The following is an 18,217-nucleotide window of genomic DNA, read 5'->3' as shown; positions in this document are numbered from 1 at the left end:
TTTTATGCAAATTCTTCTCGGAATTTATAAAGACATCGGAAAATCCGTTGAAAATAATTGTGATTTATATTTATTTAGCAACAATTTTTAGCAACAAAAGATATGATCATCATCAATCAAGGCAAGCATAAAAATTTAGATTATAAATCCGTGATTTTAACCAAATATATTAATTTTACTTTTTTCATAGAATTTGATACGTATTAAGCAGCAAGCTTATTTTTAATTTAAACATTCGAATATGTTGGAGTAGTAATCCTCTTCAAAGAATACGCTGGAGAAATGCATAGAACTCATCGGCCCCAAACAACCATCGTAATTGCTTGGTAGACAAGAGGGATCAACGTGGTGATGCAATGTTTTGAAGCACGAACCATGGAAAAACAGCTTCGGGATAAAATCAAATAACTGACATTAGATGCATAGTCTACAACAGTGAAAGGTGATAACTACAAGTGCATACAAAAACAACTAACCCGATTACGAATTTTGTTTGATAAGAAAGGCCATATCATAGCCACAAGAATCTTCATGATCCGAGGTTCATTAACGATATGAATTCCTTTCAAACGAATGGGAAACACGTCCTACAATATTATTGACAGACATTATTTTGAATATTATATATAGGGCTGGGGATCTACCTGTATGAGATCGGCCACTTTCTTAAGGAAAGATGGCGTGAAGTGTCTTATCTGGTGAAGTGCGAAATCTTGGAAATCCATGATGCCCACTACTCCTTTTGACTGAGTTTCAATTTCAGACACCATCATTTGAAAACAGAACACAACAGCACTGTAGACGTCCTCTAAACTGCAACGACGAACATCCCAATTACCTACAAAGTAAAGTTACTCTCTTAACTTTCATAGTTAAAACGAAGACATTCTTGGTGGAATTTACGGGCATTTATTATGAAGACACGGGATCCGTTTTGATCGCGAATGGGAGACGCTAGAAGATGGCCTAAATCTAAAACGTGTTTCACGCGTTCACTCCGCAAATCAGTAAAAAGCTCCGGATAGTTTTTCATCACTCTCAAATAATTCTTTAACTTTTTAGCAAATGAAATAGTTAATTTTAAATTCATTGGAGGATAGTGTCATCATTTAGAATTTTTTACCAACTTCATGGCGCGTTGCACGTCGCGTTTGCGCGCATAAATAAAACACAGCATCAGTTCATCAGGTATCTGGAAATTAATGTCGGATTCTGTGGAAAGCAGAGAATTAGTGAAGAAAACGAAGCAACTTATTACAAACGAATTTACCCTTGATGAGTGAGCCGAATTTGAGTAAGAGCTCATTGTTGTTTTCCATTTTATTTTCATTTATGTTGCTCATTTTTGTTATTAGTTGCAGATCGATCACCTATCACACGGAAATTGTTGTTTTAATGCAGGCACGCACGAATATAGTCAGACTACCGGTGTTTGCGGGTGGGATTTACTGCAGGCGGAAGATATTGAGTAATAAAGTCACACAATTTTGGCAGTTAATTAAATGAAAAAGAGTTTACTACTAAATTAAATTTCAAAATTAACTTTTTAACTTAGCGCGCTTATTTCAAAATAAAAAAGCATCAATATTTTCTCACTTACGATTTTCTGAACTGTTTGACTGTCGGACAGTAGCAGGTCGGAGTATAAGGACTGCTGTCGATTGACTAATGAACTACGAGTGATATCTTCAGTTAATGTATTGTGGAAAAAAAAACTGATCCGGGTCTTTGGCAATAACTGACCCAAATAATTTCGAGCAACCGGCTGTCTATCTCTGGAGAGGGTTGATCTACATAGAGTACACATGCAGCGCGTGTATGCTCTTTCGTTTGACCTTTATACATGCTGCTGTTAAATGAAGGAAATGTCAAAACTCGTGCCTTTTTAAAATATAATATGCGGTCTTCAAAAGTTGCTTACGCTGCCTTATTTTAATAAGTTTCAAGACCCATTCGTTTATTTGCTTACATCAATTCAGTTTACATTTTCAATAAAAAAAGGAGGGGGGGGGGGGATATTTGACTTTTATGGAAGATTTAAATCACAGTGTTAGTTCAAGTTGAATAAATTGCAAGTTTCTTCAATGGAGACTTTTGTGTCAGGCAGTTTTGAGCAATCCAGCCGCTCTCGAAAACCGCCGTAATCTTCTGGCAAATCCGCAACGTCTACGTATTCGTGCAAGGAAGCCCAGCAAGATCCGTGATATAGCATCTTTATTTAAAGAAAATGTAAAAAAAAATGTAAATAAAAGATTTAGACCGCAATAAAACCGATATTACCCGTTTTTGGATTTTAGCTGACAGGAAAGGCCAAATAATGGACATAAGGGTGTGAACAATCCAATTTTGATTAACAATATGGATAATTTGAAAGCTTATGGGAAATGTTTCCTGTAATAAAAAAAATTATAAAAACAAAAATGAATAATTAAAGATTTGCAAATCTGCTTTTCAAGTTCGTACGTTTCTCATCAAGAATTCGACTTCAGAAACGACAAATTTTACATAGCATGTAGTTCTGCACGAATTGGAATTCAGCGATTCCTCACTTGATTTGCAAATTTCTCAAATAGTCAAGAAAATTCGTACTATTAATAAATCAGCAATTTTCTTGGCATAGCTCGGCGTAAAGTGCCTTGCTTGGTGCAGACCGAGGTTTTCGAGATCAACAATGGCCACAATCCCGTTTATCTGAGAGTCAAGATTTGAAGCGAGCTGTTGGAGGCAAAATAAGTTACAGCGGAATATGTCATCTAGGGAGCATTCCTTCGGATTCCATCGCCCTACGTTAGTCAAGATTTTGTAACACTTGTGATTGAAAACGTCAAGATTTGTTATACCTGCTCGGAAAATAAAGATACGACGGCCTTGCTTATCCCTGGATTTATAAACGAGTTGCAATTGTTCCTTCAGCTGAAAACGCAATTTGAATGCGGACAAATTGGTGAAAAGTTCAGGATAGTTCTTCACCATTTTGAGATAATTCTTGAGCTGTCAATCAAGAAGGAATATTAGTTAAAAATGAATTCAGTCTGTAAAGAAAGTCAAATTCTAACAGATTTGAAGGCTCGATCTACGTTGTATTTTCGCGCGCGAAGGAAGCAGAGAAGGAGCTCCTCCTTTATCGGGTGTTCCAAAGTCGATTCTGTAACGTATAATAACATCCTGGTTTAGTCGGGGACACGAAGAGTTCATGAACTAACTGATAAACATTTGGTACCGTCAACGAGAGCGCGGAGGCGCATCAGTCCATTTACTTCGTCAAACATGATTTAAAATTTCCAAATGCCTCGGCGAAAGCAACAGAGTTGTGTCAAACAACCGAGGACAAAAATTAACTTGATGAAATCCTTTGAAACCTAATAAAATTGCAATAAAAAAGAAAATACATTAGTATTCCAACAGTTTGGTGTAGTGAAAAAAGGGCAGTAATTCCCTATTGGCAAACCAAACATGTAAAACAAACATGATTTGTTAGAAAACATTCACTGTTCGCCATATCTTTTAACACAAACTCAGCATCGTACCCAGAGTTAAAAGTTTATTTTTAAAATGTCTTCAATAATAGGCTAGACAGCGAACACGCACTGGATTGTGTTTCAAGTTTCAACGCTAGAAAATAATTTTATTAGGAACAAAAACAAACCAGCAAGAAGATAGATGCTCTCAAAGTTCAGTACGTACTGTAACACGTGAACAAAACGTGAAGGTTAGTGAACTTGCACCGATCGTTCAAATGGGGCATCCGCAATTGGACATGTAAACCACTCTTACTTTTAAGTATTTCCAGTGAATCGCTGTACGCTTCGTGTTCTCTATCCCTCGGATTTTAATTTTCAACTGACTATTACAACGCAAGAACTGCGAACCTAATATATAGCTCTTTCTTCCCCCCAGTATTTACGCCCTTGAAAGGCTTTTTTTAAATGCTTCATTTTATAGCCTTGAGGACTGAGGAGTCCTCCTTGGTCGCCTGGACACACGGAAGAAGAACCGCCTCTTTGACGCTTCTCGTTTCGTCGCCATCATAATAAACTCCTCTCTGCTAATCTGCTCAGAGCCACGACTCGTATCACGGCGCCTAGCTCTGTTCAGTGGCCTTGAATTTGTTCGCTTCGGGCTCCAACACGGCAGGGAATTGATACATTTTCTTGAAAATTCGAAATTCGTTTCTAAATACGCAATATTTTTATGTAATGTAACACTACATAATAACATGTTTTCCAATTTCGACTTGGACAACAAGAAATACAGAAAATAAAGGATATTCTCTCCTCGGATCGGTTTGTCAAAATTAATGTAGGATTAGCTTAATATTATTATGCTACTGTGATTCATTCATTTATTTACTAATATGTTTTTTTCATTCACAAATGAATCGCATGTCCTTAAACGATTCCTGTTCCGCATTTGGCGAATCTTTTCAAGAGGTTTAGTGTTACTTCTAGACTGTGGCCGTCACTCTTTAACACAAAAATTTAAACGTATTTTGTTCGGGCAGACAGACGCTGGGAAAATATCGCCGTTCTCGTCCAAATATCAGAATAAGAGAGTCAGCGTATATCGCATGGTCAATTACAGTATCAATATGACAGCAGTATAACCAATAGTCTAGAAGTTTACGTTCTTCTAGCCAAATCTTGTTGACGCGCACAAGGAAAAAGAAACTTGAACGTTATTTAAAAGGAAAAAAGCACATTGAAATGTGTTTGATCAAAACGCTTTTGACTGAAATTGGTTGCCGATGATCAATGCATTACTTACTAAGAATTAAGAAAGAATGATTTAGACATTTAGTATAACCGTTGCGGTATTAAAGCTATAAATAAAAAAATACGAAATACCAAAACTTCTATGGAAAATAAGGAACAAATTTAATCTAATGTTGCTTGGAAAAATAGCGGCTTTTGGCACTTGAAAAAAGTACCGCTTTTGTATAAATGCGTGTACCAATCGCTTGCCAAGTTAACAGGAGAGTCTTATGTCAGTGGTTAGAGCTTAGTTTCACCTTATCAACTCGGGATAGAAGGCCACTATAGCACACTCTTTCCGTCATGATATCCTAATAAAGAAGAGATTTAAAGTTGATAAAAAAATTACACCACGTTAATGAATAATGTCCTCTAGTGACAAAAACGCTAACTGGATTAAATAATAATAATAAAAAAATATAAAAAAATACTTTAGTTTTTTTCTTAAACCAGGAAAAGTCATTTTAAGAATAATATGGGGGTATTAAATTAGGGATTACGAAACTCTTTCTCGCTTCAGTTTGTTTCAGTTATGAGTTATCACTAGTTTTTAGGATTCATACAAAGGCTATTACATAAAAACGCTCTGACAGGCTGCTGTCAGAAACTTACAATGGCATCAAAAGGTGGCAACAACATATATGGATTAGAAAAATGCTTACTGTTCGTAATGTTCCAAATTTCGACACTGTTGGGCTAAAAAAATCAATAAGTGCTCAAAAATCGAGAAAAAATGAAGACATTCTTGAAAAGGTCTGTGTACACAATTTCTTCAATTGATTTCTACTTTAAATTCTTCAGCGGCTAAACAAGAGAGGAGACAATGACAAAGTGAATTTCCTTACCCCCAATGAATTCTAGAGAATTTAGCCACCTGTTATCAACGATAAGGAATGAGTTACCGCCGGAATGAGTATATACCCATCCAGTCTAAACTATAAAAACTAACTAATAATATATGCATCTTTTCATCGATTTAAGAACCGCACTTTTTTTTATTTTCGTATTGTGATTTTTGGATCGAATCTATTTCGGTTTACTTATAGGTTGAATAACGTCCATATTTTTTTTTATAAAAAAAAATTAAATCTAGACCAACCGTCAACTGATAAAGTGACAAAATGGTTGATTTTTGACGGTTTTTCGGTACGCTTCGATTGCGCGTTGGTTTTAAAAATCGAGTGGAGTTCTATTGTCGGGCACTGGAGTTCTATTGTCGGGTATTTTAAATAATATTTTTTAAAAAAAGGATCTTATGTCTTTAGAGTTCTACTGTGGGAAACTCAAGACATAATTTTTATAGTTTAAGAACAAAAATAATAACTTACAAATTAGTTCCAATAATTCAAAGAAATGATAACTGATTGACACTGTGTTTTGTTAATCCTATTTCCGCTTAGTAGGCCTATTTTAAAGTAATTTAATAACCGTTTATTTCAGATCTAAAATATATATAGTGATTCGCATTCGAGTCACAGTTTATAGCTGATAAATTGATAATAGGATGGCTGATGGCTCTATTCCTCAAAATGTTGGATCTCGCAACTCAGACCACTGGGCACATCGACGAAAATATTTTCTTTCCCAATATGATTGACGAGCTTCATTAATGCAGGAACATCTACAATGTCGTATTGGGAACTCCAGACAGTCAACGAACTGTTTTCAATCTATATGAAATTATTTTCATTACTTACTGTATGAACAAATTAAAATTGAAGAATAATACATACTTGTTCGAGTAACCAGAGGATGTTTCTTTGCGACTCTGGCGAGGTTGATAATCCTGCCCGGATTGGGAATGTAACCGGCTGTCGAATCTGAGCTGCGTGAAGAGCATCTCGCATTTGAATCATATGGTCCATGGTGTAAGATCCTTCGTTGATAATCTGCAAAGGCCAAGTCATTTGTGGGCCAAACCTGTTAATTATAGTTGTCCGTGTTATACCACAAAAATGAAATATTCGCAAATTAACGCTAACGGAACCTAGTAGTCCACCCGACGGAGAGAACGGAATCTGGGAAGTAACTTTTTGTCAAATCCAGGAATCGTCCAATATCTGTCAAAGGAACAGATGAATGAATAATAAAAAACTATAGCATCCAATAAAGCAGACATAGACATAAAGGTTAAATACAAATGATGAGTGGTTGTAATTAACCGTAAATAAATATTAAAAAACTTCGTCTTACCAACTGGCTTCGTAGTGGCATTCACCGGTCCTGCGAGAATGTCCGCGTTCAACCAAAGAGGAGCGGTTATCTTCAAGAAATAAAATACGGACATTTCATACGATGCATTAACTATAAAGTCCATCCCTGTTATATACCTTACTAGCACGAGATTTAATTGCCATTAAAGACGGTTCAAGTGCTTCTATGTCTTTGAAGTCAAGCTTAATTCCTTTAAATGTACCGCTGTTTAGAATAGTATCCATAAATTCTTCTAGGCTTAGGTCAGAAGAGACCAACGGTGGATGCGCCATGATTGGTAAAATAGTGCCATCTCCACCAACAATGGTACCCATAGAAACGTCAGCTTCAATCATCATGTCTTTCCCTTTAAAATTATGTCGAATAATTTTAATGGAAATAACACGGGACATATTAACGAAAGCGAAAAAAGGCTAACCGTAAAGGGACGTGTTAAGCTGCACCTTGCTGTTGATTCCATGTCCCCACTTGATGCGCGAAAGATCTGAATCGATTTGCGGGAAAAATTTTGCCATCGGCGAATTACACCTGTAACTAGTTGGGCAACAGACTCCTGGCGTGTAAACGGGGTTACATCCAATGCGATTATCTAAGATACAGTGAACTTCGTGGCAGCCCGGACTATTCAAACCTGTTTGTTGTTGTTTTGTTTTTTTTTGTTTGTTTTTTTTCAAAAAGTCACAATGCGTTTGTGTTGAATATCTCATGTTTTATGAATGAATCTTACCGCTGAATCCGTCCACACAGACGCATCGCTTACACGGATCGCCGGAAGGAATCGCCTGTCCCTTAAGATACCCTTTACCGTTAAAAACACAAATGTCATCTGGGGTACCTTCCTGATCTAGACTTCTCTCCGCTGTAAATGAAAAATTGATTCAAAACTAGTATTAGTACATCAATCGATCTACCGTTATGTTCGTCTCTTGTTACGGCATTTATAAGACGGGCAACAGGCGCCGGGTAACGTGACTAGAACGCAGCCTTCCTCTTGCGGCGGGATGAGTTCGTCGCAGACGATCTGGTTACATTTGATGGTGGCCCCACCTCGACTTCAAGATATTTGTTCATTCAAGTTTAATCAGTGGCGCAATCAAGTCGAGAATAACGGTTCTTATTACTGGTTGTCACTCTTCTCGCAAAAACAATCTGTTTTGCACGCATCGTCCTTGTTGACCTGGGCAATCTCTTGGCCGGCGTAGTAGGAAACGTTGCGATACCAACATAGATTTTGAAGCGATTTTTCCTTAGCTGTTTCATTCGTGATTCAATAAAAATTTTTGAGAATTAACTACTGGCACAAATTTTAAAAAAAATTAATTCTAAGAGATAACCGTTGTGTCAAGATGTTATCTTACCCGGTCCACGACTACAAGCAGCTTTGCACTCATCATGGGATCCAAAAAGATTCGATGTTTTCCCGCAACCTCCGTACTGGTAGCTCAGACACTCTCCGGCTTTGGCGTCATAAGTCCAAGAAGGGGTGGTAGTAAGAGAACAAATGAACGAGTTTGGTTTAACGGGTGGCAAGCTGCATCTCTCCAGCTTCTTCAGTTCGTCAATCTTTTCGGCTTCGTTCACTAATAGGAATATAAAATTACATATCGCATGAGTGTTAGAGATCACGACGGTTATAGCTTTTATTCAATAGGAGCCTTTATTTAATAACAAAAATATCCGACGCTTGTCGGTATTAGTTGCGACTTGAACATGGTCCATCGTTTAAATTCTTCTTTAAAAAAACACATTTTTTTTTTAGCTTTTATCAGTTTCCGTCAAAGGAAACCGTCCCCAGTACCCCCTCCCCCCAACATACTTTAGGGTTTAAGCGATAAACTCTAACGATAAAAATTTCATCGCTCCGTTGTATGGATCGATGGATAGTTTCCGGTTAGGCATGTCATCGCCGAATAGTAGGATTACCAAGAATAATATTTTGTTCAAGAACTTGATCAAATAGGAAAAGAAGATACAGACAACACAAAAATTTGAAGATATTGAAATTAAATTAGCCTAGAAAAAGAAAAAAAACGATGAAATTGCTGAACTTGAAGAAGGTTTGAACTTACTCGGGTTGGAGATAACGACGGACGCAACAAAAAGCAAGAAAATAATTTTGTCAAACATTTTACAATCGTCACACTTTACTTTGAGTGTCTATCGAATTTTTAAATTTTTATGGGGTAGTAACTAATAAGGTTAAAATGAATAAAAACGTAAAATGAACGATGCCTATTATTTTAAAAACACAGCTAGCGATTGCGGCAGCTGAATTCAATTGTCTAAAGTCTAAAAGGGGAAAGTGAATCAAAATTTGATGGAAAAATTAATTGGAAATATTTTAATTAAAACTAGGAGATGCGCGCTTATTCAAGACGTTTAAAAACAATGCGCCTAGAGTAGTGACTGGTGAATATTTTTCTCTGTACCCCGACGCATTTTTTTTTTAAAATCGTGAGTTTCTATAGCGCAGGCTCGTTCCGATAAGCGTTGCCCTCTATGGGTAGTTGTTAGAATCCAAAAGCGAAACATTTTTTAAATTTTTTAGACACAAAGATAGGATGCATTACAATCACATATTGAATGATACATAAACGTGAAAATTGGTGGATAATTATACCGTATTCGTATTTTTTAATTAATGGGAAATTAATTGATCATCAGTGAAACAGTGACTATGAAACGGAAGCTGATGAGCATGCTGCATTAACTAGGTGAGAACAGGGATGCTCTTATTCTATTCATTCTATTTTTCCTGATTTGTCCCCGTGCCAATGCTGAAAAATATGAATTTGTAATTGTAAATTTATTTCAATCTAATGCTGTGTATTTTCGTTGATTACAGTTATGGTATTTATGAAAGTTTACAAAAGGATATAACCGTTTACCGACGAAGTGGTTCCCCGCCTCTGTGTTGATCGTGTTGATGTCGAGGTTGATGTCGCCGGTTTAATTGTGGTAGGATCCGTCATTCTCTGTGCATTAATGTTCTTTCAAAATTATGCAGATATATGGTGCGTTGTTCGTTAAAATGAAAACGGTGATTCGTACGTATTTCTCTTTGGTGGAGTTGACTTTCACGCTGATCAAGTTCATCACGTCTTCTTATAAGTTCATCTTCTTGTCGCCGAAAATCCGTCTCCAATTCTTCTACCATCGCGTTTAAATCTCTCTGAGTTAAGAAAACATTAAGACAGAGATTAAGACAAGTGAGTTTTATAGATTGCGAACGATAAAAATGACGATACCTCGGATTGATTCAGGTGTTCATTTCTTTCATTAAGGAGCAACTCAAGGTCTTCCCGATTCTTTCTTTGTTGTTGTTGGTGGTTTCTTAAATCAGTTTCGATTTGGGCTCGATGATTATCGATAAAGCTCCGAAGTCGGCCTATTAAAGGTCTGCAATAGTCGGATGGTCGTCTGTGTTGACGTTCGCCATTCCTTTAATAAATAAAAAAAATTGTTTCATTGTTTGTTTCACAATTTTTGCGTGTAAAAATCACCCTGATAGATGTGTACATCCATCTGCAGAAAACCGCAGAAAACACAGCGATTGGCCCAAGAGGCGAGAAGACATCACACATTCCTACATATATTAAAAAAAAGTGATCTTACCTTTGTTGATCATCAATAATGTCTCGACCTTGTGCAGCAAGATCAACATTTGCAATCGGTGGGTCTATTTGTTGATCATCAATAATGAGTGGTCCTTGCGCATCAGCAGGATCTTCATTTACATGTATTTGATTTCCAATCACTGGGTCTATTTGTTCTCCCATTTCCTGTGCTCGTAACTGCGCCATTCTGGATCGTGTTTCATGCATTTTTTGCAATCTATTGAATTGATCACAAAACAATTAACATCGAAGTTCCAAATCGAAATCACTTCTGCAAGCGTTATTCATTTATTTTTTTCTAAATAGGGGTAACACCGGAACGTTCAGTTGTCGTTGTGCTTTTCCCCGTAGCTATATCGCTGGTGGTATACGTAAGTCACCCAACGGGCTTATTAACGGCAAAAACGTGGCAGAATAAATCAAGAGGGTTTTGTCAACACAAATATTAAATAATTTTTGAATTCTGTTTTAAGGTAGACCAAAAAAATAATCAGATATTTTTCGTTTCATCCCTAGCTACCGTCCGATGCGGACGACTTATTGTTATGACCCACTGTTGCCCTTAATAGTCACACGATCTTCAATAAAAGAGAAGAGACACACACACACACATACTGTACCTTTTAAATTCCGCCTTTATTAAAGGTGAGCACCGCGCTTACAGCACATAAAATACAGTTAACGAGGGTAAAGTGGTAAACACGGTAGAGCAGGACATCAATAAATTGGATCAACAATAATACTCCTTCTTAATTCGGAGCAACACCGTCCAGTTATCTTCTCGTTTCTCCTCCGAATGACTCCCCTCTCTCTCCTTTCTCGCTCCTCTCCTCCTACGTCACCCCGTCGTCCAGTTCTCTAGAATCGCCTTCGTCTTCTCTACGTTTCTTTCTCGGTACTATAAGAACACTGATAAAATACGACTACTAAGCAAATAAACACATTATTTATTTCACTTATGGTCTGCTCCCCGCATCACATTTTTCTTTAGTTCGGTTCCCAGAGAGTTGCTTACGTGCGAATGGTATGCACGCATAAGCGTTTTAGAGTGCCGTGGCCTCTCTTTCGTCGTGACGGAAAACGTGCGAAATCCGGGAACTTTTTATATTGTTTCCTTCCCAATATAGTGATTCGACGACGGCGCCAAAAAGTTGGTTCTTCGGATTCGAATCGTATCAAGAATATAGTGATGACAGCAAATTCAGTGCGGAAGAACAAAAGTTGACAAGATGGAAGATTATATCGCTTTATACTAAACTCAGTAAGGAAGTCATTTTAGTCATGTTAAGCTGCAAATTGTGTATTTATAACGTAAGCGATAACTCATGTATCATAGGTATATTCAAAGTAAGTTCTCGGTGGAGATTGAAAAATGCTCTTAAAAACACATAAATTAAGACACTGCATGCACAAGAATCCTTATGTAATAACTGCCTTCACGGAAACATTGACTCATTCAGGTTTTGATGAGGTATTGTAAAGATGATGGAGATGCTAACCGAACAGTCAACAGGTTAAAAAGTGCACAGTTTGTCAGTTTGTCTGACTAAATTTGTAACCCGGATAATATTCGATACTATTCCATCATCGTCGTTCGATAGGCTCTAATGGCAAGAAGGTTCATATGAGGCAAAGAACCTAGGCTACTTCTTCATTCAAAATGGTTTTCGAAACAACCGGCAAATTCTAATTGGTCGTCGGAGATGACGACCGATGACGACGCCCACGAAAAAATCATGATGGAGGCAGTCGGTAAGGAAAATTTATTTTAGTTGAACTTATTTCAATATATCTGTAAAAAGTTAATTGATTTCTGTCCCACCGGAGCGCCAAAAGGTGCTACCCATTTCCGAATATTATTCCCACGATGGCGACCATAATAGAAAAGTGAGCGGATCGGCCGAGGGATTCCCTGAACGCAGCAGCACGAATTTTGTTTTAAACTTCGAACAAGAAAAGACAACTATGGATGGACGCAAAGTCTAGGTACGTGTTACAGATATGTTGCAACCGTTTGTTTTTTTCTAAAAATTGCTATACAACGCAGAGCACACACAAGCGCAACGGTAAGAACACGTAAGACCCGAAATGAAGTGCAAGATAACATAAGAAAACGGATTGACCGCCATCATCGTTGACGAACGTGAGATCAACGGAGACGACGAGATGCATATGCGGTATATGTTCTTATATTATTTGGCACCTTTAATTCTAGATATATAATTTTATGCTCAAAAGAAAATCACTTATGGCAACTCGTCGCCAATCACGTCTTCAAGAGGCTGGAAATGCGCACATAACAACGCTTGAATAATGACTCATCACAATCCGCTTAAAAGTTTCTGTATCAGTTGTTGTGAAAATCTGACGCCTGATGATATTGCGGACTGGGAGCAGCAAGCCCATCAGAAAAACTGGAATATTAAATTTCGTTATTCAGGACCTTGATACATGAAGCTGAGTAGCTTATTCTGGTTTGTTTCTCTTTGATGTTGCTGTTCATTTCGTTTCAATCAATTCTGATTCTGTCGAATATATTTCCTGCTTGCTGAATAATTCGCCCAATAATTTGCAAGTTACTTAGTTAAATACACAGAAGATCATATACTTGGTATGCGTGTATTAGCATACGAAGGAATAAAGATTTTTTTTAAATTTGCAGCATCGTGAAAATTCAATTTCTTTAGAACAAAGTTTTTTTTTTCTTGTAACCTAAGTTATCGCTAGATGGAAACATTTCTTGTTTGCTGACTCTACCTGCAGGCTAGCAAAAAACATTCAAACTAAAAAAAAATCAAATTCAAACTAAAAAAAATTCAAATTAAAAATCGTGAAACAATAACATCGTTAGTCGTTACCCATCAATCATATAAATTAGGTATGAAATAACCTGACGCAAGGAATATTCGTGAAAAATTATCAAAAATATTTTTTAGATGCCATATTAACTGACATGTAGAAATCGCAGTGTTAATTATTATTTCTTATTTTTTTCTTTTGTGAAACCTTGTTTGACTAAAACATCCTTCCTGCAACCTATTTAGCCAATGTCTCTGAAAACTGACTTTCAAGGAATGATGTCCTTGCAGATTGATTGGTCATAGCCATCAAGTAGAAATGCACAGTATAACATGATAACTAGAAGTCAAGGAAGACATGACGACTTTCGCCGCAAATGGATTTTCAAGTAGCGAATAAAGTGGGCGCCACTCCGGAATTCAAGAATGTGTAAAATCCTCCGTCTTGTAATGTACTGCACAACAATTCTGAAAAGCCGCAAATCACAACAATAACGTCTTTTACGCTACCGGACCATATACTCGATAGCCTATATGTTTTCCCACACTTTCTCACAACCCATTCAGAAGATTCGCCATTTGTCCGCCCACGTATTGATGGAAAAGGAGAAACGCCAAATAACAGCTACAGCACAAATACAGAAAAAAGGGGAAATGTGATGAAGAGATCTGACTATGATCCGAGACAAGTTGAATGGAGGAACGCGCCAATGCAGCAAAGTATGTCTGCTGCTTATCTTTTTTATTTTGTGAAAAAAGAAAAGATAAGATCTGTCGGCGGCGAAATGGCCGGGCAGCAACCCATTTTCTCTCTTTACACTTTTTCTTTTTTTTTTCACGGGAGATGATCAACGGCATCCCGACGCCATCGAGGCGACCATTAAGTAGCAATAAATATATACAAAGAATTTGATTGCCAGAAGCAGCAGTCTGAGTATATAGCTGGGGAATAAACAGCTGCTTCTTCTTTCTTGATAGCTTTTTACGATCTTCACGAGAGCCTTTTGCGGCCGTTTGTTATAGTGCGATTAAGAGCCGATTCAAACGGATGGCCATTTCTATTAATAAAAGACCTCGAGGCTATTTTTTGTTTCTCTCAATCGGTAAAACCGCCGGCAAATTTCCCGTCCGTTTTCTCAACATTGAAACGTAAGAAATAATCATAATCGCGTGACGATGTTCGGCCTATGGAGAAGCTGCTGTGTTTCATACATCTCCCTCCCGTGTGCATGTGCACAGCTATTTATTCAAACCGAAAAACGGTAGCCATTTGAATTTGCATGAGCACGATTGCTGTTGTGGGGGGGGGGGGGGGGGTCTCTCCGCAGTTGTTACACTGACGGGCAGCCCCAAAAGTACAAGAAAATGAAGAAGGCAATATCATTTGGGTCTAAGAAAAATCGAACCGACTTTGATTCTTCTCCGACAGAGTCATCGCTCAACAGCGGCCGCGTTTTCTTGCGTCGGTGGAACCCGGGATCCGTCCGTAATGACCCCCATGAGTCGCAAAAGATGGAAGAAAAGAAACAGACCGTTATTACCGCCGCGACTGGTCCACCGCCATCATAAATCATTTGTTTTCGGTGGCCTACAACAGGGGGAGGAAAAAAGAAATTCACACAACAATAATAACGTGTCTATTCAGGTAAAATGGAAACAACGGCGCGGGCAGCAGCATCCGACCGATTGAACCTCCATCCACGTATCGCTGCAACAAATACATACATATGAGCGGCCCGTTCACCTGTGCCCGCAATATGTATAAGAAAACCATGGGCCGGCAACGGTTGGCTGCTAAAGGAGGGAAGGCCACCGTAGTGCTCATTTCATCATCATCATCATCATCAACAGTGGGGGGCGAATGAAAGAAAGAAGAAGAAGAAAAAGAAAAAGAAGTCGGCCGGGGAATTTAAGAAGCTCTCTGTGTGGGTCGGATCTTTGACTGGACGAGGAGTAGGAGGAATCGATCATGTAATCCGTCAGTATAGTGTGTTGGGTCGGATGATGTAGGACGGCCATCAGCAGCAGGGGATAGAGATAGAGGGGGGGGGGATATATAGGAGAGGAATGAAAATGAGTATCAACCTCCAGCGTTACGCATCACCAATAACCAGTACACACCAACAACAACCGAAAAACCGTCGGAGAAGACGGTGGTCCAGCAGCAGCAGCTTCGATTCTTTTCTCATTTTTTCGTGGTGGGCGGCTGCTTTTTATTTAAAAATTTATTTTAAAAAGAAACAAAATGTTATTTATTTATTTATTTTGGTGCGCAGTTGCTGCTCATTTCCGAGAACCTGAAACTCTATATAGGCGCCATCGTTTGGAATGAGAGAAAATTTCGTTTGGTAAATTATAGGAAGGATCTATATAGGAGGATAGAGAACGAAAAAGATAAAGAAGGTGTCCATAATTTCGGGAGAGGGGTGTATAACATTCAACGGACAATATACTACACTACCATTTCTAAAATGGAATGCAATGAATCGAGGCCACCAGCAGCAGCAGCAGCACAGCAAGAAGAAGAAGCACCGAGAAGCACTATACAGTTCTGCCGATGCTGGTCGGTTGAGTAAACGAACAGTCTGTCTATAGATAATACTAAAAGGGGCAAAAGAAAAAAGAATGACTCCGACAACTTGTTAAGAATCTTTTTTTTTTTTTTCTTGAAAGGAAGGAGAAAAAAGGGCTCGTTTAGTTTGTACTGCCGTTACCAAACACTTCCCCCCATACATATTTCGGTTTTGTTTGTTTTCTATTTCATTTTTTTTCCTCTCTCTCTCTCTAAGAAGAGGGTATAGGCCTATGTATTTTAATTCTTGTATTTATTTTTATTTTTTCAACATTTTGATTTTTTTTCTCGGTTCCAAGAACCTGCCAAGGCGAGGCCCGTTTCAGGTTGTTGAAGAGGGCTTCAAGTTTACAGTCACTTTTCTCCGGTTTCCTAAGAGCGTAGTACAGTCAAATGTACCATGGACTCTTAGGCCTCTCTCTCTCTTATTTCGTCTATCTTTTTACGCTTTTCCGTTTCATGTCTGCTGTTGTGGGTGTGTGTATCCCCCCTCGACGATGGGTCGCTCAGGTAACTCTGTTCACGGTCTTCTGATCACACATCACGATGCCGGCTGACGAGACCTGACAAACACAAAAAAGATGACACGCTGATCTTCCAAGTTTACCCCACAGTCCATCAGTGCGCTGTCTATACGGATATACAATCTTATAGGCCCACGTTGAAGAGGGGAAAAAGAGGCCTACAAAGGAAAAAGGAAAAAGAAAACGGAACACAGCAGTCGGTGCGCATTCCTGGCGTCCATATATTCCTCCCCCATCATCTTATGGACAAACCAAACTGCTCGTACGCGTCCCTCATCGTCGCCCCGAACTCTCGGCGTACCTCGCGTCATCATCTTCTCTCTTGGGGAAATTCTATGCGCGTTATACTTTACTTTCTCTCCAACAGCTGCGCTGCTATGGCTGTTGTGTCTGTCTCGTCAAATACCTGACGGATGCCAACCAACGTCTCGTCTAGCAGCAGCAAACAAGGCGAAAAATGGTTAGGCGTATACATCAGAGTGTGCTGCTTGCTACCCGGGTTAAGAAGAAAAAAAGGAGAATAATAAAGAAAAACCTTTTTTTTTCGAAATTGAAATACCAATTTTACCGTCATCATATTTAATATCGAGCTCGTTCCGTCCGATTGGATGCAGACCGTGTCGGTTGAATGAAGTTGTGGTATACGCAGACGGGCATCAGAGTCTCGACGAGCGAAGAATGCCCCAGCAACAACAACAACAACAACAACTACAACAAAAGTGGATAGTACTGCCATGGGAAAATGTGAGTCAAAGGGGGCAAAAGAATAAAAGATAATGAACCCCCTCCAAAATAAAAAAAAAAGGAACTATACGGTATATCTAACATCTACAATATTTTTCGATAAAACATGTTATAGGCCCAATTTTCTTTGGAGAAAACCCCTGGCGGAATGTGAGAGACTAATGAAGCGGTAATAATGATGAGATTTCATCAAACGGTCGACCCCCAAACGTATTCATTTGGCCGTTGTGTTTTCATCACACATGTGCGTTCATTGTGCACATCATTATCCATATAGAGGCAGGCCTATAGGACGACCTATACCCGGGTAGCTTGAAAATTATTCTGAATTATTTGTCTGCTTGAATTTCCTTTTCTTCCCAATATTTCTATTATGCTCGGCATAATTTACTGCGCACATCCATGTCTACACACACGGTACCTGACAGATTGGCATGTCATAATAAGGTCTTCTCTCTCTTTCTCTCCCTTTTGGCTGCCTGTGATTTATGTACCAGACGCCATGAATAATGGATGAACAAACGGACATAAATAGTCCGTAATGAAGGATCCGGCCGAAAAAAAAAACGAATAACGAACCTTCTTTTGGGAAATGTGCACATGCGATGGCGGCCCGAGCGAAATGAAGACCATCACAAAAGGATGGCGAACAAATCATGACACATGTTACATCCAGCACAACCTGCCTATGATAACCATCAAATGTATTTATATATTCGCTGATGAATTAATGATGGGTAAACACGGAGCACCTGTTTTTTGTTGTAACTGTAACGCCCCGGAGAAATAAGCGGAGGACGCACGGATACATTTTCTCTCCATCTATAAATAAACAACGTGAATCAAATCGAGAAGAGTTTAGTGGCTGAGGAGAAATAAGCCAATCACGATTGGAATTATTCATTACGCAACGTGATGGATTGTTGTGAGAGATGATGGCCCTCTCATCTATAAGAGTTCCTCCCGAAAAATCGAAATAACAAATCAGGGGGGAGAG

General features: G+C 38.5%; 4 protein-coding genes and 1 long non-coding RNA gene across 15 annotated transcripts; 1 reads left to right on the top strand and 4 right to left on the bottom strand.

The window, feature by feature from the left end:
- Window positions 1-151: 151 nt before the first annotated feature.
- Window positions 152-1,648, bottom strand: LOC124190123 (alpha-tocopherol transfer protein-like). Its single transcript, XM_046582720.1, has 8 exons — window positions 1,601-1,648; window positions 1,427-1,451; window positions 1,271-1,370; window positions 1,124-1,212; window positions 904-1,054; window positions 645-838; window positions 477-587; window positions 152-387 (listed from the first exon to the last, which is right to left on the bottom strand). Exons 3-8 carry the CDS (start codon window positions 1,341-1,343, stop codon window positions 223-225), a joined length of 783 nt encoding a protein of 260 aa, XP_046438676.1. The 5' UTR covers window positions 1,344-1,370; window positions 1,427-1,451; window positions 1,601-1,648; the 3' UTR covers window positions 152-222.
- Window positions 1,649-1,936: 288 nt separating this feature from the next.
- On the bottom strand, window positions 1,937-5,574 carry LOC124189698 (alpha-tocopherol transfer protein-like). 6 transcript variants are annotated; one of them, XM_046582389.1, is made up of 8 exons: window positions 3,685-3,894; window positions 3,528-3,612; window positions 3,221-3,359; window positions 3,057-3,145; window positions 2,841-2,991; window positions 2,590-2,783; window positions 2,281-2,391; window positions 1,937-2,212 (listed from the first exon to the last, which is right to left on the bottom strand). In XM_046582389.1, the coding sequence occupies exons 3-8, from the start codon at window positions 3,267-3,269 to the stop codon at window positions 2,051-2,053; spliced, it is 756 nt and encodes a 251-aa protein (XP_046438345.1). In that variant the 5' UTR covers window positions 3,270-3,359; window positions 3,528-3,612; window positions 3,685-3,894; the 3' UTR covers window positions 1,937-2,050. The 6 variants fall into 6 exon arrangements, with proteins under 6 accessions (XP_046438345.1, XP_046438273.1, XP_046438472.1 ...); XM_046582317.1 differs by lacking the exon at window positions 3,528-3,612 and adding an exon at window positions 3,647-3,683 and having other exon boundaries at window positions 3,775-3,884; XM_046582516.1 differs by lacking the exons at window positions 3,528-3,612; window positions 3,685-3,894 and adding an exon at window positions 5,414-5,574.
- Window positions 5,575-6,159: 585 nt separating this feature from the next.
- Window positions 6,160-9,387, bottom strand: LOC124207561. Of its 2 annotated transcripts, none has more exons than XM_046605122.1 (11): window positions 9,035-9,387; window positions 8,324-8,545; window positions 8,087-8,216; window positions 7,899-8,017; window positions 7,693-7,824; window positions 7,384-7,596; window positions 7,082-7,311; window positions 6,945-7,014; window positions 6,739-6,811; window positions 6,485-6,671; window positions 6,160-6,421 (listed from the first exon to the last, which is right to left on the bottom strand). In XM_046605122.1, the coding sequence occupies exons 1-11, from the start codon at window positions 9,090-9,092 to the stop codon at window positions 6,269-6,271; spliced, it is 1,587 nt and encodes a 528-aa protein (XP_046461078.1). In that variant the 5' UTR covers window positions 9,093-9,387; the 3' UTR covers window positions 6,160-6,268. The 2 variants fall into 2 exon arrangements, with proteins under 2 accessions (XP_046461078.1, XP_046461157.1); XM_046605201.1 differs by having other exon boundaries at window positions 8,324-8,536; window positions 9,035-9,107.
- Window positions 9,388-9,726: 339 nt separating this feature from the next.
- Window positions 9,727-11,402, bottom strand: LOC124198564. Of its 5 annotated transcripts, none has more exons than XM_046594563.1 (5): window positions 11,203-11,402; window positions 10,609-10,799; window positions 10,469-10,490; window positions 10,214-10,406; window positions 9,727-10,137 (listed from the first exon to the last, which is right to left on the bottom strand). In XM_046594563.1, exons 2-5 carry the CDS (start codon window positions 10,787-10,789, stop codon window positions 9,934-9,936), a joined length of 600 nt encoding a protein of 199 aa, XP_046450519.1. In that variant the 5' UTR covers window positions 10,790-10,799; window positions 11,203-11,402; the 3' UTR covers window positions 9,727-9,933. The 5 variants fall into 5 exon arrangements, with proteins under 5 accessions (XP_046450519.1, XP_046450743.1, XP_046450590.1 ...); XM_046594787.1 differs by lacking the exon at window positions 10,469-10,490 and having other exon boundaries at window positions 9,740-9,955; window positions 10,017-10,137; window positions 10,581-10,799; window positions 11,203-11,398; XM_046594721.1 differs by lacking the exon at window positions 10,469-10,490 and having other exon boundaries at window positions 9,753-9,940; window positions 10,017-10,137; window positions 10,581-10,799; window positions 11,203-11,396.
- Window positions 11,403-11,552: 150 nt separating this feature from the next.
- On the top strand, window positions 11,553-13,241 carry LOC124209033. The gene is made up of 4 exons (XR_006880761.1): window positions 11,553-11,843; window positions 12,043-12,334; window positions 12,385-12,568; window positions 12,630-13,241. It is a non-coding gene; the product is annotated as an uncharacterized LOC124209033 (long non-coding RNA).
- Window positions 13,242-18,217: the final 4,976 nt, after the last annotated feature.

This window comes from Daphnia pulex, chromosome 1, assembly GCF_021134715.1.
Source record: "Daphnia pulex isolate KAP4 chromosome 1, ASM2113471v1".
Classification (NCBI taxonomy): domain Eukaryota; kingdom Metazoa; phylum Arthropoda; class Branchiopoda; order Diplostraca; family Daphniidae; genus Daphnia; species Daphnia pulex.
The sequence above is the reverse complement of the archived record's forward strand: the minus strand, read 5'-3'. Positions and strand labels throughout refer to the sequence as shown.

What these genes read in the sequence shown, in the direction of transcription:
- LOC124190123 (XM_046582720.1), bottom strand. Translation starts at nt 1,343, where the DNA reads ATGAGCAACATAAATGAAAATAAAATGGAAAACAACAATGAGCTCTTA. An exon ending in TGCAACGCGCCATGAAGTTG is followed by an intron (nt 1,055 to 1,123) that starts GTAAAAAATTCT and finishes TTTGCTAAAAAG; the next exon opens with TTAAAGAATTATTTGAGAGT. An exon ending in TGTCTTCATAATAAATGCCC is followed by an intron (nt 839 to 903) that starts GTAAATTCCACC and finishes TTTACTTTGTAG; the next exon opens with GTAATTGGGATGTTCGTCGT.
- LOC124189698 (XM_046582516.1), bottom strand. Translation starts at nt 3,269, where the DNA reads ATGTTTGACGAAGTAAATGGACTGATGCGCCTCCGCGCTCTCGTTGAC. An exon ending in CCTCCGCGCTCTCGTTGACG is followed by an intron (nt 3,146 to 3,220) that starts GTACCAAATGTT and finishes TATACGTTACAG; the next exon opens with AATCGACTTTGGAACACCCG. An exon ending in CAGCTAAAATCCAAAAACGG is followed by an intron (nt 2,213 to 2,280) that starts GTAATATCGGTT and finishes CTTTAAATAAAG; the next exon opens with ATGCTATATCACGGATCTTG.
- LOC124207561 (XM_046605122.1), bottom strand. Translation starts at nt 9,092, where the DNA reads ATGTTTGACAAAATTATTTTCTTGCTTTTTGTTGCGTCCGTCGTTATC. An exon ending in TGCTTGTAGTCGTGGACCGG is followed by an intron (nt 8,217 to 8,323) that starts GTAAGATAACAT and finishes CGAATGAAACAG; the next exon opens with CTAAGGAAAAATCGCTTCAA. An exon ending in TTAAATCTCGTGCTAGTAAG is followed by an intron (nt 7,015 to 7,081) that starts GTATATAACAGG and finishes TATTTCTTGAAG; the next exon opens with ATAACCGCTCCTCTTTGGTT.
- LOC124198564 (XM_046594634.1), bottom strand. Translation starts at nt 10,789, where the DNA reads ATGCATGAAACACGATCCAGAATGGCGCAGTTACGAGCACAGGAAATG. An exon ending in ATTATTGATGATCAACAAAG is followed by an intron (nt 10,407 to 10,580) that starts GTAAGATCACTT and finishes TATTTATTAAAG; the next exon opens with GAATGGCGAACGTCAACACA. An exon ending in AACACCTGAATCAATCCGAG is followed by an intron (nt 10,138 to 10,213) that starts GTATCGTCATTT and finishes TTCTTAACTCAG; the next exon opens with AGAGATTTAAACGCGATGGT.